Genomic DNA, 15,727 nt, shown 5'->3' with positions numbered 1-15,727 from the left:
GCAATGTCACAGAGTTCTCCTTGATTCTTACTAATTAGGCTTTGAGCCAGAGGCCTGCAGTTGGAGACAATTTATCCTTTATGCCCACGTTAGGAATAAAAAAGGCAACATTTTCAATTTTCTTTTTGAATTTTTTTCCTCCCTAACAAGAAAGCACACTAAACTAATTATTTTTTAATATGCTGTCACTGTATCTATACAGAAAACCTTCATTTATGGATAGGACTGGCCACAGTCCTATCCACAGTCCACAGTGCAATTGAGAAGCACCCACTGTCATCAGTAAGGTAAGTGCCACCCAAACTAATTCCATCATGAGAAAGAATATATGGCATTTAGAGGAAACCCGAGGTACTTCACAAATTACTGAACCTACAGTCAAGAAAGTACAGATTGTTTCAGTATCTGGGGTTCATGACCTCCTCCTCTTCAACAAGGCAATATGACATGATTACTGATAAACTGAAAATCAGCCCAAACGTGCACCATTTTATTTCCTTCACATGTTCCCAATGGAAAAGGATGTAACGTTTATTGAGAGCCTACAGCATGCCAACGATATGTGGTCGTTTGATTGTAGACAGTCAATAAATATTTGCTATCTAGATAAAATTAGAGATAAAGTTCAGTTTCTCTATTACCATTTTCTTTTAACCAGAGTATCAAAAATAAAATTATAAACTCACTACAAGGTGTTAAACTTTCATTTCTGTTGTTTCTCGCTTTACTAGAGTATTAATGGAGTTTTCTATAGAGACTAGAAAGATATTAGTAACCATTATAGACAGAGCTATTATTTAGTCATACTAAAATTGTTTGCCTTTTCCAGAAATCTAATAATTTACAATAAGGACTGTTCTTCATTTATAGTAACTAATGGCTTTTTCAATTTAATCAAGATTACCAGAGTCACGAGGATTTTAACAATTTTAGAACCAGTGGGGACCTTTATTTCCCCTAGTGACTCCACTGTCTTCATTAAAAATGAGAAAAGAAAACATGCAACAGAAAAGAAACATACCAGGGTGTGTATATGGATAACCTCTGAGTTGTGGAATTAAGCATGATTTTTATTTTCTTTTTAATCTTTTCTGTATTTTCAAACTTCTCTACAATAAGCATGTATTCCTTGAATGGTCTTAAGAGTTATTTTTAAAATATAGAAGAGTACCACAGAGACAAGGAAAATAAGACAGAAGCCAACTGTGAATCTCTTCTTCAGATGGCAGCTGTTGACGCCTCCAACTAAGCTTTCTAGGCATGGGTGGGCGAGGGAATGGGGAACAGACAGAAGTAGACACCTGATAAATCCCCCGCCTCACCTAATGAAAGAGGACAGAGGCTAAGCCAGTTGAGCTCTGATCATCTTTTCAGGCATCTTTATATATCACTTGAAGAGACAGCATCTAGAGCTTTAGGAGAATAAAGAGAAACTAACATGCCATGGAGAGAAATTCTGGAAAGCGTGAACATCTGCTTCCCTTGTAAGAGCCTTAAATCTGCTCTAAATCTAACTTCTGAAGGTGGATCCAAGAATTTTTTGTTCCAGTTCTAAAGTAACTAAAGACTGAATTTAAAAGTGGAACTGGTTCCTTTTTACAAATAGAAGAAGGAGAACAGAAATAGACTGTGAGGGCGTGACTATGATTCCTACAGAATTTTAATTTCATGGCCATATTCTGCAAATGCACGGAGAGTGTTAAACACACCCACTATTACTGAACATTACACATGCACCCGGACCAGCTACATCTCTTCAGGAATCGAGGACCATGGAGCTTCATACATTTTTAAAGTCATATTTTCCCATATGGACAATGCTACCATTCAGAGAGTTTAAATGAGTTTCATGCAAAACTAAGCAGATCAAATGATACTATTTCTATATGTGTTTTTCCTACCTACAGGGAAAGCATCATGATAATTATTTATAAAATGCCATTAGTGGTACCATGTAAGAGAAGAAGACATCATACATCATGATGTATGATGTCACTGGGATCTACCTTTTGTCCTAGCGACTGCGGTTTCTCAGGTACAATGCTGTAGATGCTGTAGTAAGCCTATTGCAACGGATGCGTTTTTTAGATCTTTGAAAATCATATGAGGGATCGTGAATAGGGGGAATAATGAGAAAGTGATTACCATGTTCATGATGGCAAAGACTACACTATAACACAACGTAACGGAAGACAATGAGCCTGATACTGGGCCCTTGGGTCCTGGTCCCAGACCTGTGTCTGGTTACCTGGGTAATTATAGAATGTCACCTGACTTCAAGGTCTGGGTTTTCTCATCCACAAAACGAGGGTGGTTCTCATGGCCATTGAGACGCCTTCCAATTCTAAAATTTTAAGGGGCACCTGGATGGCTCCTTTATATCTGAGCATCTGACTCTTGACTCTGGCGCAGGTCATGATCTCAAGGTCATGGGATTGAGTCCTGGGTAGAGGGCAGTACAGAGTCTGCTTGAGAGTCTTTCTCTCTCCCTCTGCCCCTCCCCCTGCTCACTCTCCCTAAATAAATAAATAAGAAATAAATCAATTCTTTTTAAAAAATAAAAATTAAAAAAAAAAATAAAATTCTAATTTCTTTCCGTCTGATGGCTGATTAAGACAAAGTCCAGATCTTTCATGTTCTCTTTGAAGAATGAAAGTTCTGTGAAGATTTTCAACTTCTTTCTAATAAAAGCTGTGTTTAAACAGAGCACAGAAAACTGCCATCTCCCTCTGGAAGGACTCAAATATTGAGGAATGAGTAGTCTTACATCAGCCAAAAGACTCTATCTATTAGAAAACTGGCATAGCATAGATAAACTATAAAATGATTAACATATGTAATTATGGAAAAAGAAGGTTTAAAAGAAAGAAAGGAAATTGGAAGGAAGAAAACCGGTATACTTACTTCTTCCTCAGCTCAGTTCTAAACTAAGAGGAAATTTAAATTTTTTTGTATTTTGTATTGGTATTTGTATTGAAAGCAACACATCATTCTAGAATCCTTAATTCTGCAGCAACATGAATTATATATTTGAGTGGCAAAAAACCAAGATATTCTGATGTGTCTCCTTTCACATCTATTAAGTTGTTATACTGGCACCACTGAAAGAGTACCAACAAATTCAGTACACAATGAATTGAAACCGAAATCACACAAACCCTTGGGTCCTTCATCCTTGGGAGGGTGAAGGTTCCTGACTGGATCCCGGATGCTGCAGTCTGTCCCTGCCCAGGTGAAATCACAGATGCAGGTGGCTTCGTTACTGCACACCTGTGAAGAACAAAGAACACAGAGGGCACATTTTTGCTGTGCTTTTCTGAATAATGGCAATAACAGTAAAAGAGACATGGGGCAGGGCAGAAACTTTTAAAAACCATTTTGAATTTTTTAAGTCCCCCATGGTTGAGAAGGAGAGATGATGGATACATTAAATTGTTGGTGTTTTCTTGTTAATGAGAGAGAGAGATATATATCCATTAAAAAGAAGAAACTTTCAACTAAATGTTAATTGTTGATGTTGAAAAATTATTTAAGTGCACAAATGTCTGATGATGTAGTTTTTTTCAGAAGTAGTTGTTTCTAAGGAACATACTTTAGAAACATAAGCTTAATTCAAGAAATTAATAGATCCTGGGCTCCAGTGGCAAGGCCAGTGATTAAAGACCAGAAGATATAAATCACCAATGCCCTGTTTTACCTCACTGTGTCCAATATCACATTTGTTTGGTGGCATTGTCCCAACCAAATGAGCACCCCGCCCACCACCCTTCTCTCAGTCAGCCAGGCTGAAGACCCTCTAGCATGATCTTTGTCTCCTTTTGCTTGTCCTGGAGACCAAGCAGCATGCTGGAAGAGGCCTGTAATTTAGATGAAATAAATCACCATCTGCAAACCAGAGACAGAGGGGCTTAAACTCTTCTCTGTGATATACATTCAGAGACCAATCATTAGAGGTGGTAAATTGAACATAAGCTTATTGCTATAAGAAGCTTTTTAATCTGAAATGTTATAATATCACAATTATGATTAACGAGGCTGAATTTGAACTTTTATTTAACAGGACGAAAAAGTGGGAGGGGTAGTAGAGAATGAAGGCCCTTTTAGGGGTTAAGTGTTATGATGTGTTCAGAACAGTAACTGGAAAGTCTCTCTGGGGCTTTTATTTTGACAGAGTGATTGCTGCACGTTGACGATGCTGAGCGCTTTATGGAAGGCATCTGATTCAATCCTCACTCTAGCAGCCCAGTGGCTGAGAGAGGGTAAGTGACTTATCCAAAGTCAACAGGAGAACAAGAAGCAGAGCCAGGACTCAAACCCATGGCTCCATCTAGCCTCCAAATCCATGCTCTAAATCACTAAGCTACCCTGTCCTCCCTCCGTCCCACAAGCCTAGTATTCAACCAAACGTGAAACTCTAGTCACTGGGCATGTCCTCCTTAGGCCTCTCTGCCTCTTTATCCTCCACATTGTCTGCTAGCTATATTCTGAATTATGTTTACCTTCATTCCAGCATCTTCCTTTTACATCAGCACTCTCAAAATTTCTTCATGTCCCTTTTTTTTTTTTCTATTTCTAAAGTCTGTATTAATTTTTTGGAAATATCTTTCTTTGATTAAGCCACTTTAAATAATTATTAAAATTTGTTTCTAGATATTAAGCCTAGGTTTGCCAGGAAGTGTCTGCCCAACCGCTCCACAGAATTACAAATATAACTCATTCAACTAGAAACATAGTTCACGGAATTAGAAATACATGCAGGTTTGAGTAGAGACAGCCTCTTCTCTTCAGCTGGTAATGGTCTGAGCATAACTATTCGACTTGAAACATGTGAATTCTATCAGTGATCCAAGCTCTAGTCTATGCTATCTGGCATACAGGATACAGGCTGAGTAGCTAAAAGGGAATTACTGGGAGGAATGAAGTTATTTTGAATGGTACAAAGTAATGCACATGGGGTCTACAGCTCTTTTAGGAACTATATCAATTTTCTTCCAACTCTTTAGATGTCAAGCTATAGACAATGTGGTAAATACAAATAGCCAGTGATAAAAGAAACAACAAGATAAAATCATATCAACACATATGGGTATTATCCTTAGCAGATAAGGATATGAAGGAAATCATTATAGTCAGAGCATAGAGACTGGCAACACTCACAAAGGGAGAATGGCTAGAATGGAAGTCTAACCACTGTGAACTTTGAGGATGCCAGCCCATAAAGGTTTGAACCGGAACACAGATGCTTACTTACCCCATGGCCTGAACAGACTTTACCCTTGGAATCGAGTGGGCAGCTACTCATATTTAGGGCCTGAATCTGTAGGCACTTCCGATCTAAGCACATCATGGATGGACCACATGGCGTTCCATCTTCTACATAGCCCACATCTGTATCATCATCTAAAATCACATGGGCACCACTAAAAGGAGAGAGATAGTCATACAACCATTAGCACCATAGCTAGAAAGAGAAAGTCAACATGAATGAGGGCTTGCTCTTCAGGAAACTAAAGAGGCTGTCAGCCGACATGAATGGCTCCTAGTATTTCTCCACTTTTCCTTTTATTTCCCTTGTCCCCACTTCCCCTTAATAAAAGAGCACATTGACATGAAACACTTCTCATTATCATTATTACACTATATGCCATCAGGAAAAAAAATGACATTTATTCCAGGAAGGATCTTATTGTCTAAGACTGGTTATAATAGTGTTCAGAACAATTTAAAAGAAAAAAACAGGGGTGCCGGAGTGGCTCAGTTGGTTGTGTCTGACTCTTGGTTTCAGCTCAGGGCATCAGCGGGCTCCACGCCCAGTGGGGAGTCTGCTTGAAGATTCTCTCCTTGTGCCCCCCCACCGCCCACAAGCTCCTGCACACCCATGTGTGCTATCTTTCAAATAAATAAATGTTTAAAAAAAAAAAGAAAAAAAAAAAGCAATCATTACACCAAGAGAATTTTATTCATTTTGTTTACCTAATCAATTTCCTAAATTTTGTTCAGAAAAATTTTTGCATGTTTCCAAATTTGACATTCACTCACATAAGGTGAAGGTTTGCTACTCTAAGGATACTACAGATAAAAGTTTGCAGATGCTAAAGGCAGTTCTGTAGGGGAATCCCAATAGTGTTTTGGGCAACAACAATACCATCTGAATGAAAGCATAGCATCTTAGAATTATGACTACTTTGAAGGGAACTATACTTACTTGGAACATGATATGACTTCCTGGTTTTAAAAACAGCTTCATACACCCTGTGCCTTGTTCTCACAGATATTTGGATATCAAATGTTTGCCTACAGTATAAATAGTATTTTAATAAATGCGTTCTGTGATTGACTACTCATTAAGCCATCATCTAAACCAGAAATATGTTATATGAAGTATAGCTTAAACTGCCTTTTTTTTGGTCATAAAAAATAAAATACACATAGTGTTCAAATAGTGACCTATTCCAATGCTCAAAGCTTTAATCATGGGTCCAAATGGGTACTGTTAAGTCTACTTGATGATCATGATCACTGAGCGTCTCACTACTAAAAGTGGTCTGATTTTTGGGCAAATGTAATTTGCAAATCAATATACAACTTTTTTTGTTGTTGTTGTTGTTGTTTTTTTAATAACTCTAAAGGTGAAAGGTGATCATAAAATCAAAGTTAACATTCCTCTTGTGTGAAACAGAAAAATTTCACCGGATTTTTCTGAATTTGTAATTCTTGGGATTCATTAGGTTTTCAAACATTTAACATATTACCTGCAGTCAATCACTCGGCCTTGATGGTAGAAGGAAGTTGGGATGATCTCACCCTGAAGCTGACCAATACGCGGAGCTCGAGTAAGATTGGTACAGAGTAAAAACCCACAGAACACATCACTGAGCATGTTAAATAAAAACAAACAGAACAGGACAGGAAGAATCAAGCTCAAAATAATCAAAACTATTCAGTCTGCATATATTCAAAAATTGAAAATATTTTCTCTCCTCCTAAATAAAAATGTGTGTTCAGATTTCGTTGGTTGGCTATGACCCCCCTCCTTCCTTGCTAACAGGATCACAGTTTTGTCTGGGCAGCAACATATACAGCCTCAAAGGACGGATCATGGCTGGTTGAAGCTAGTCATGGCAGCCCGGACTCCTACACCCGCTGTCCTTGCCGTCCTACTCTCCCTGCCCTAATAGAGCTAAAAGTGGCCTCTGGATGTTGAGATGTGAGGAGAAGCCAGCTAGGAAGTTGCTAGGGGAGAATGTTGCTTCTGGACAAGAGGTTAGAGCATGACGGGGAGAAAGACCTTTTGTTCTGACTCCCACGCTATCAGCCTTTGGATGTGCGGCCTTGGCATCCACCTTGCTATAGTGAGCTCACAGCCCAAGATACACACTCAACATGCTAAGCATTCCAGAGCAGAGGGGAGAAATCATCTGGATCTTTAGTGACATCGTTAAATGACTCAGCCCACCTGAGAGCAGCTATGTCCAGCCTCTCTGCTAAGTAAACAATGAACTCCCCTCTTAAAAATGAGCAAGAAATTGAAATGACACGTTAAAAAAAAAGAGAGAGAGAGAGAGAAAGAGAGAGATCCATATCCAATAAATGCATGAAAATGTACTAAATTCCATTGGTCATCAGAAAAATGCAATAAAACCACAATAATGTAGCAGTTTATACCCACCAGGATGGAGGAAACTAGAAAGTTTGATGATACCGAGTGCTGGTTCAGTATGTAACTCCACAACATTCTCAGGTACATATTACTGATGGTCAGGTTTACTATCAAGCCCATTTTAGAAAACTGTGACATCATACAGTGACACGGAAAATACACATACCCTTTGACTTGGCAAATTTTATTCTAGATGTAGGCATTAGAAGAATGTCTACAAATGTGCACTAAGTTACATGTACAAAAATACCCATGGCTGCGTGGTTCCTAACAGCTAACACATGGACACAACCTAAATGCCTGTTTTTGCAGAGTGGGGACTACATCATGGTATGTGAGCATGAATACAAATGAAAATAAAACCAATGAACAATAAATATGAATAGTGACACACACCATGCCAGATGCTTAAAATGCTCAACTTAAGAGGCAAATTACAAAATAATACATGAAGTTTGATTCCCAAACATTATACCAAACTTTTAGGCAAAATACATCGTTTAGGGAGGAAAACTGAGGCAGCCAAACTCTAAAAGGCAAGAAAATAATTGTCATAAAAGTCAGGATGAGTAGTACCTCCCGGAGCAAATAAGGGCACCTTGTGGGGAAAGATACATTTTCTGCAATGCTGTGAGTTCTATTTCTTGATCCAGGAAGGGATGACATGAGAGCTCATGTGATAATTATTTGGCAGACTGTCCATTTGTGTATTATTCACTTTCTCCTTCTATGTTCTATTTCCCAACTTTTGAACATTTCAGAAAACACATTCATTTTCTTCAACTCAGTGGTGGTTGGATATTCTGTTAATAGCTAGTCAAAAGCTATCTTTAACAATGACCCAATCCAGTGCCTTCCAAGCTTTTTGAAGGAACAAAGATACAGAGAAATGATCAGGTTTGTTTAGGACATTAAGCTAATGAACGAAGCTAATGAAATCCAGGTGTTCAACCACATGGATTTTTACGACCTTAGGCCCCACTTCCTCCTAGTCTCTGGCACCTCAGAAAGAGGAGCAATATTTTGGAACATCTGTGCCTCACTCGTGAGACATGAGGTGGGAAGTTCTGTCCTATTATTTTTGTTTAATTTTTAAGAAACTATGGTCAAAGATTTATTGCCTCATCAGACCTCATCCACCATCAAGGACTGCCTGGAAGAGCAAAGTTTAGCAAAGTTTCATGAAGCACAAGAGACAGATCATTAACTAAAAAAATAAACCTTCCTTAAATCCTTCCTCGGCCTCCGAATTAGAAGAATCCTCACTGTTAGGGAAGGATAATGAAGGAAATTTGGCCCATAACTTGACGGTCCCATAGCTCCATGCCATTGAGATAACCTTAATAAACTACTAAATCACAATTTTAATGTTCCTCAACTAATCCGGGGAAAATATTACCAATGTACTCTGAAAATATCTCATTTTCTCATTTCCTGAATATCTCATTTCCTGAAAAAAAAGATTCCTCTGGAATGCACTAACTAGATGATTTTTAGAAGGGGAAAAAAATTTGATATGGACATTAGATGTTTAATGAAATCAAATGGTGTTGCACTCATGGAATGATCAAAAATATATATTACTTTGGACTGTCCCCCAAATAGATACATAGTCTACATATTTTGCTTGTAGAGCTCTGTGCATACTAGGACATTCATAGGTTATATGTTCCAGCAAAAGTAGAAAATTAAGACCTGACAGCATTGCATAATACCTTAGCAAAGTGTCTTTTCAAAACAAGCATCAAGTAAAATATGACATATGAGAAATGTTCTGAAGTTTACAGAAATGTTGTTGAGTATATGCTATGGTTAACAGCTTGGACCACGGCCATGTGCTTCTAGATATACTAATGTGTTTTTTGAAATATATACCTGGGAACAAGTCCCACTTCAGACTCCTTTGCTCATTGGAGAGTCTGCTTCTCCCTTTCACCTTCCCCCTACTTGTACTTTCTCTCTCTCTCTCTCTCTCTGTCAAGTGAATAAATAAAATCTTTTAAAAAAATCATTAACATTTATTTTGTGCTCAAGTCACATTTGAATCAGGGCTTCCAAATCACTCCTCATGCCCCCAAAGCTGAGCACTCACTGTTTGCTGCACTGGATCCAGCGGTCTCCGTCCCTCCCACAGTTCCCCTTCTCAGTGCCTTCTGTGTTCAGCTTCTCATAACAGAACTTGTCAGACCCGGAAGCCTCTTGGAGAAGAACACACGAAGACCATGTGTTTTAGTGGCCTTTGTTATGCACAACCAGCAGCGTGCATGTAAATGTTTAACAGCTGATTCTCCAGACAAAGAAAAAAAAAAATCCGGACATATAGCATTTGCCAATTTCCATGGTGTAAATACCATCTTGTCAATTTCCATGATGTAACATATGGCTAATTTTAAGCTATCAATGGGATGGTGACAGGTTTCTGAAATTCCTCCGAATTTAACACTTGGCTCTTGCAAGCTACTCCAAGACAGCTCCAACAGGCTGCTGTTTTTAACTTGAGACACAAACTGATTCCGAATTCTTGATGGTGGGTTTGAGGGAGGGAAGGAGAAATGGTCATCAGCAGGAATTAGGGAGGTGGCAGGTAGAAAACGAAGAAAGATTCTTAGGCCTGTTTTATACAAGTATTAAAAGATATTATAAAGTCTTAGGCAATTAAGATTTTATGTCAACACTTGGGTTTTGGTATTTAAACATTTTAAAAGACAAATGCGCCTCTATTATCTTTCCTCTGTCAAAACTGAAGCACTGAAAGTAAATTTTTCAGTTAAATGATATTTGCCAAACATGGAAATCACTCCTGCAGGGGTTCTGTTCTTTTGCGTGCTTTATTTTCCTTTGAGGGTGACCTAGTCTTAGCCAGTAAGACAGACCCATTCCTCTCTGTCATCTGGTCCCCATGAACCAAAGTTCACAGGTCAGGCACTATAAATGTCAGGAAGAGATTAAGTGCACTGGAATGCCTGGGTGGTTCAGTCAGTTAAGCATCTGCCTTCAGCTCAGATCATGATCCTGGGGTCCTGGGATCAAGACCCATGTAGTCAAGGCTCCCTGCTCGGTGGAGAGCCTGTTTCCCTCTCTCTTTCCCCTCACCCTACCCCCATTCATGCTCTTTCTCTCTCTCTCAAATAAATTATTTTTTGTAAATCTTAAAAAAGAGAGAAAGAGAGAGAGAATGTGCATTAACATTCACGGAACATACTGAGAGCAAGGACCACGATGCAAATCTCTGGGTCTGCACCTCAGGAAGGACCTGCATTTCTTCTCTTCAAAGTGAGACGATACAACTACAGAATTTAAAAAATAAGTCTGGTACTTCCCCGGGGTAAAGGAACAGAAGGCTAATCTGAGGGGTAATGGTTAAATCCAAGGTACAGAGTGAATCACACAAGTGGTTGGATAATGAATGTGACCGCTACACTGAATTCAATCTTTGCATGTGCATGTGACATCCCCGTCACAGTGTGACATGGCTTTTTTTGAATGACCAGTCCCCAGCTTCAACAGATGTTTTCTGTGGTTCCGTGACTGAGATTCGCAGTTCTCTTTATTCTCACCCTTTCCTAGAGTTTTTAAAAAATCATCACTTCAGGGGCACCTGGGTGGCACAGACAGTTAAGCATCCAACCGTTGGTTTCAGCTCAGGTCATGGTTGGGGGTTGTGGAATTGAGCCCTCTGTTGGGATCTGCACTTAGCATGGAATCTGCTTGAGACTTTCTTTCCCTCTCTCTCTGCCCCCACCTTCTCTCTCTCTAAAATAAATAGATCTTAAAAAAATAAAATAAAATAAAATAAAAACTCCTCTCCAAGCTATGTCTTCAGCAAGACTGACAGAGCAGGATAACATCAGAGAAGCCCATGTGTCATCACCAAGCAGGAAAATGCAACTTACTTGTCCCCCAGACATGCTGGCACTGGTTGTCCCGGGTCTTGCATTCCCCATTGTAACAGCGGCCCTGGGGACAAGGACACACATTAGGAGGCCCACACAGCCAGTTTCCTTGCCCCCAGATTTGGACTGCAAGGTCTCCTTTTGTTGTTTTTAGATAAGTTGATTCGTTTTTCACTCCACACCCCAATATTTTCACAGTGAGAATAAAAATCACAAACATCTTAAGGGAAGCAGAGTAGACAGTTAAATTCTAAAACTCAGAACAGATCTTGTAGTACAGCTCTTTAAGTCAAAATCAACCATCTGAAATTTTAAATTTTACAGAAAACAAATGATGGTACACTTCCTTGGCCGATTCCAAAATGATTTTTAGCTTCTTTTGGGTATGAATGTTCTATCAGAACATGGCTTCAGAAAAGACAAAACCCATAAGAATACATATGATAACACATTCTAACAGTCATATTTTCCCACAATAGGCTGACATTACTGAAAGATGGTCGTAACTCAATAAATTAGATTCTTAATTCTTTAGTCATTATATTTTTTCCCTTGCCTTCAGTCTGGACAATTTGTCACCAGAACTTAATATCATTCTATATTTAGTCACCAGAATTTAATATCATACTCTATTTAGTATTTGATATGTCATGAAGCCACCTCGAATTGGAAGTCCATTACAATAATGTATGGTTCTCTGAGATGTCATTTCCCTTCGAAAATATATTCATCAGAAGGAAAAAAAAACCCTCACAAACTAGTCCTTTTAAAATTACATCGAAAACTTATAGCCTGGCGTGCCTGGGTGGCTCAGTTGGTTAAGCAACTGCCTTTGGCTCAGGTCATGATCTTGGGGTCCTGGGATCGAGTCCCACATCAGTCTCCCTGCTCATGGGGGATCCTGCTTCTCCCTCTTCCCTGCTATGCTCTCTCCTTCTCTCTCAAATAAATAAGTAAAATCTTAAAAAAAGAAAAAAGAAAAAACTTATAGCTCAGCATACCTGATTTTGATTGCATGCATATCCATCTTGCTTATGAAGGTTTGGTGGGCACTGAAAAAATAGAATGTTTTTTGTTAATGTTCAACATAAGTACTTTCACATTATGTGTATAATTTATGAAAATGCAAAAAAAAAAAGGAAGCATGGTGAATATATAATTGGGAATGTTTAGAAAAACATAAGTAACCTCTTAAATAGATCATCCAAACCAATTTCTTCTATTATTGGTAAAAATAATAAATTCACCCACACAGTGAGTACTTTTTATTTCTCTGTCTTCCTTGAGGTGGACTAGAATAAGAGCTTGCATTCACTTGGCTACAGAGTCAAAAGCAGAAGGAATTAAAATGGACAACGAAGGGCATGAATCAGCTTGCTATGTGGGAGTAGACACATTTGGGTTCTAACTCACAGGACCTTTCTCGGACCTGGGAAATGTCAAATCTGCATTTGACACCCCTGACGCTCACTTCTAGGTCACATTACTGAAAAAGAAGAAACACTCTTTCAACTCAACGTGAGTGCTCCTCTCTGTTACATCTCTGACCTGTCTGATGTGCTACTAAAACAATTGTGATGGGATGGTTATTTCTCTTTCCAGGTCTACTTACTGAGTCTTTGTTTAAAAGTACACTTCATTTTCCCAAACATCATCCTGAATGAATTAAAATTTTTGCTCCCCATGCACTTAATTTGCCACATTTGAGAGAATTGGAGATGGTTCAAGTCAAAGGCTCTGTAGTACAGTGTTCAAAGAAAATATGCAAAGAAAAAGCAATATACAGGGAAAGCAAGTGAGGAAGAAACACAGTAATATGCACCACAGTCTCTACCAGAGTCTTTGCCTTCTCAGTAAAGGACAGTTCTGCTTTTCCCGTTGGTCAGACCCCAAACCATGAAGCCTCTGTGTCTCTCCTTCCCTCACACCCTTCTTGTAGTCGGCCAACAAATCCTACCAAGTCTACCTTCCAACCAGAATCACATCTGACTACTTTTCTCCGTCTTCACTGCCAACCCCCAGTCCAATCCGCCATCATTCCTCACCTGAATCATGCATCAGCCTTCAGCTGATGACCCTGCTTCTGCCCTCATCTGTTTCAGTGACTGGAGCGTCCTTCTCAAAACATAAATCACATCACACTGCTCCTCTGCTTGATGGCTTTCCAATGTCCTCAATGCATGTCAGAGTTCAACGTGATAGGCATATTTCCGTCCCAATCCATCCTCTCTCTGACCCCATCCATGCTCTGCCATGACCGAGCTGACTCTCTGCGAACGTGCCACGCATGCTTCTACCCTATGGCTTTGCCCTGCTCTTCCTTCAATCTTCCCCCAGGTTTCCACATGGCTTGCTCTCAAAACTGGAACTCCTCCCTTGTTGGCCTTCTCTGTTCCCCATTGCCTGGGTGTTTTTCTTCTCCATAGGACTTACCACCTCTTACTCATGTATGTTACTTATTTGTTTGTCTATGGTCCGCATCCCGATGTGAGTTCCACACACGCAGGGATGGTATGCGTTGTTCCCTGCTGCCCCCATCGTATCTAGAACAAAACTGGGCTCGATGGCTATGGAGGAGGTGCTCATTTACTGTTGGCTAACTGGATAAATAAATGAATGACCCACACAGACACAATTAAATCTCCTCTGTTCTGGGGTGCCTGGGTGGCTTAGTTGGTTAATTGCCTGCCTTCGGCTCAGGTCATGATCTCGAGGTCCTGAAATCGAGCCCTGCATCAGGCTCCCTGCACAGAGGGGAGTCTACTTCTCCCTTTCCCTTTGGCCCTCCCTGCAACTTGTGCTCTCTCAAATAAATAAATAAATAAAATCTTCTTTAAAAATGTTACTCTGTTCGGCACATATCAAACTGTTTATCAGGTTCACTACAGAAAGGTAATAGAACTAATTTAGAATTTGTAACTGCTAAGAAGCACTAACTCACAAAAGAACACTTTGAGATAAAATGCTTTAGTTCTACATCTTTCTAAAGACTTTCATATAAGCTTTCATTGACAGCTTTTCAATCAATCTGATGGTGACTATTCAAAGACATAATTATCAGTACCAACACCTGGCCCACTGGGCCAACCGCACAGAAACACAGATCCTTGTGGCCTTCTTCATCCAACCAAATCCACTCCAAATGCAATCAGTATCTTATTCATCAACTAACAGTAATTATTCACTTACTCCAAGACCGATACAATCACACTGAACAAAAATTCAAAAGAAATGTTGCTACTGGAATAGGTATATCAGGGTCTAAAATTCATTGATCACAGTTGGCTTTTGTGATGTTTCAATAAAAAAGTCATTTGTAGAACTTTTATTAATTAAAAAAAAGCCCCAATTATAAACTGTTGTAGCTACATGCAAGATTTCTAATCCATTTATTTTTTGTATAGGCTAATAAAAGCAAGTTGCTTATCACTGAAATATTTAACATGGGAAATTATGGAATGTCTTACATTCTCTGGGGACATTTAAAACAGAAGAACCATAAATTTGTGTGCTTTATTCTGCCTGTGAGTAGAGCTCTTGATTCAGTCTCTAAATGCCATTCCAGCCCCCGGTTTCAGGCTGTGCAGGAAAGTTCACGGGAGGCAGGCTTCAACAGTGCAATAGCATTTAAATGTGCTTATTTTTAATTGTGTTATGTCACCATATATCGCAGCAAAGACACATTTCCCACAGCTTTCAAAAATACCTTTATTATATCATCCAGTATCATTTGCCAAGGATTTCTCTCAGTTGCACAAGTACTGTTTATTCTGTGATAAACTGTGAATTTAAAAAGTAGCTCAGAGGCCTCAGTAAAGGCTAATATCAAAATAAAGCAAAGACGTGAGATACAAGGCAAAAAGCCCTAGTGTTGCCAATGGTGCCGATTCTCAAAGATGCAGATAGTCTCTGAGAGCCCCTTCTTCCTAATCATAATTAGTATCATTAAATTCAAGGCTCACTGTCTATTACAAAGCAGAAGAATTCTGGGGGATCTTAACTCCCTCTACTCCAATTATCTATTTCAGGCACATTCTGGTCCTATAAGGAAATTACTGCTAAAAGAACATGTTATTCTAATATACCACTGAGAAATTCATTTAACAGCTCAATTTCCACCTTACATACATGAAGCAAAAAACATTTGGGGCGCCTGGGTGGTTCAGTTGATTAA

General features: G+C 39.2%; 1 protein-coding gene across 3 annotated transcripts in view; it reads right to left on the bottom strand.

The window, feature by feature from the left end:
- ADAM23 (ADAM metallopeptidase domain 23) overlaps positions 1-15,727 on the bottom strand; it is a 167,284-nt gene that overhangs the window by 19,234 nt on the left and 132,323 nt on the right. For all 3 annotated transcript variants that reach the window (XM_032354551.1, XM_032354550.1, XM_032354549.1), the window contains exons 19-24: positions 12,555-12,605; positions 11,554-11,617; positions 9,753-9,858; positions 6,753-6,872; positions 5,252-5,420; positions 3,159-3,270 (exon numbers count right to left, since the gene is read on the bottom strand). In XM_032354551.1, the coding sequence (XP_032210442.1) occupies positions 3,159-3,270; positions 5,252-5,420; positions 6,753-6,872; positions 9,753-9,858; positions 11,554-11,617; positions 12,555-12,605 (622 nt within the window). The remainder of the gene's footprint in view (positions 1-3,158; positions 3,271-5,251; positions 5,421-6,752; positions 6,873-9,752; positions 9,859-11,553; positions 11,618-12,554; positions 12,606-15,727) is intronic.

Source organism: Mustela erminea, chromosome 8 (assembly GCF_009829155.1).
Source record: "Mustela erminea isolate mMusErm1 chromosome 8, mMusErm1.Pri, whole genome shotgun sequence".
Taxonomy (NCBI): domain Eukaryota; kingdom Metazoa; phylum Chordata; class Mammalia; order Carnivora; family Mustelidae; genus Mustela; species Mustela erminea.
This window is presented reverse-complemented; position numbering and strand designations above follow the sequence as displayed.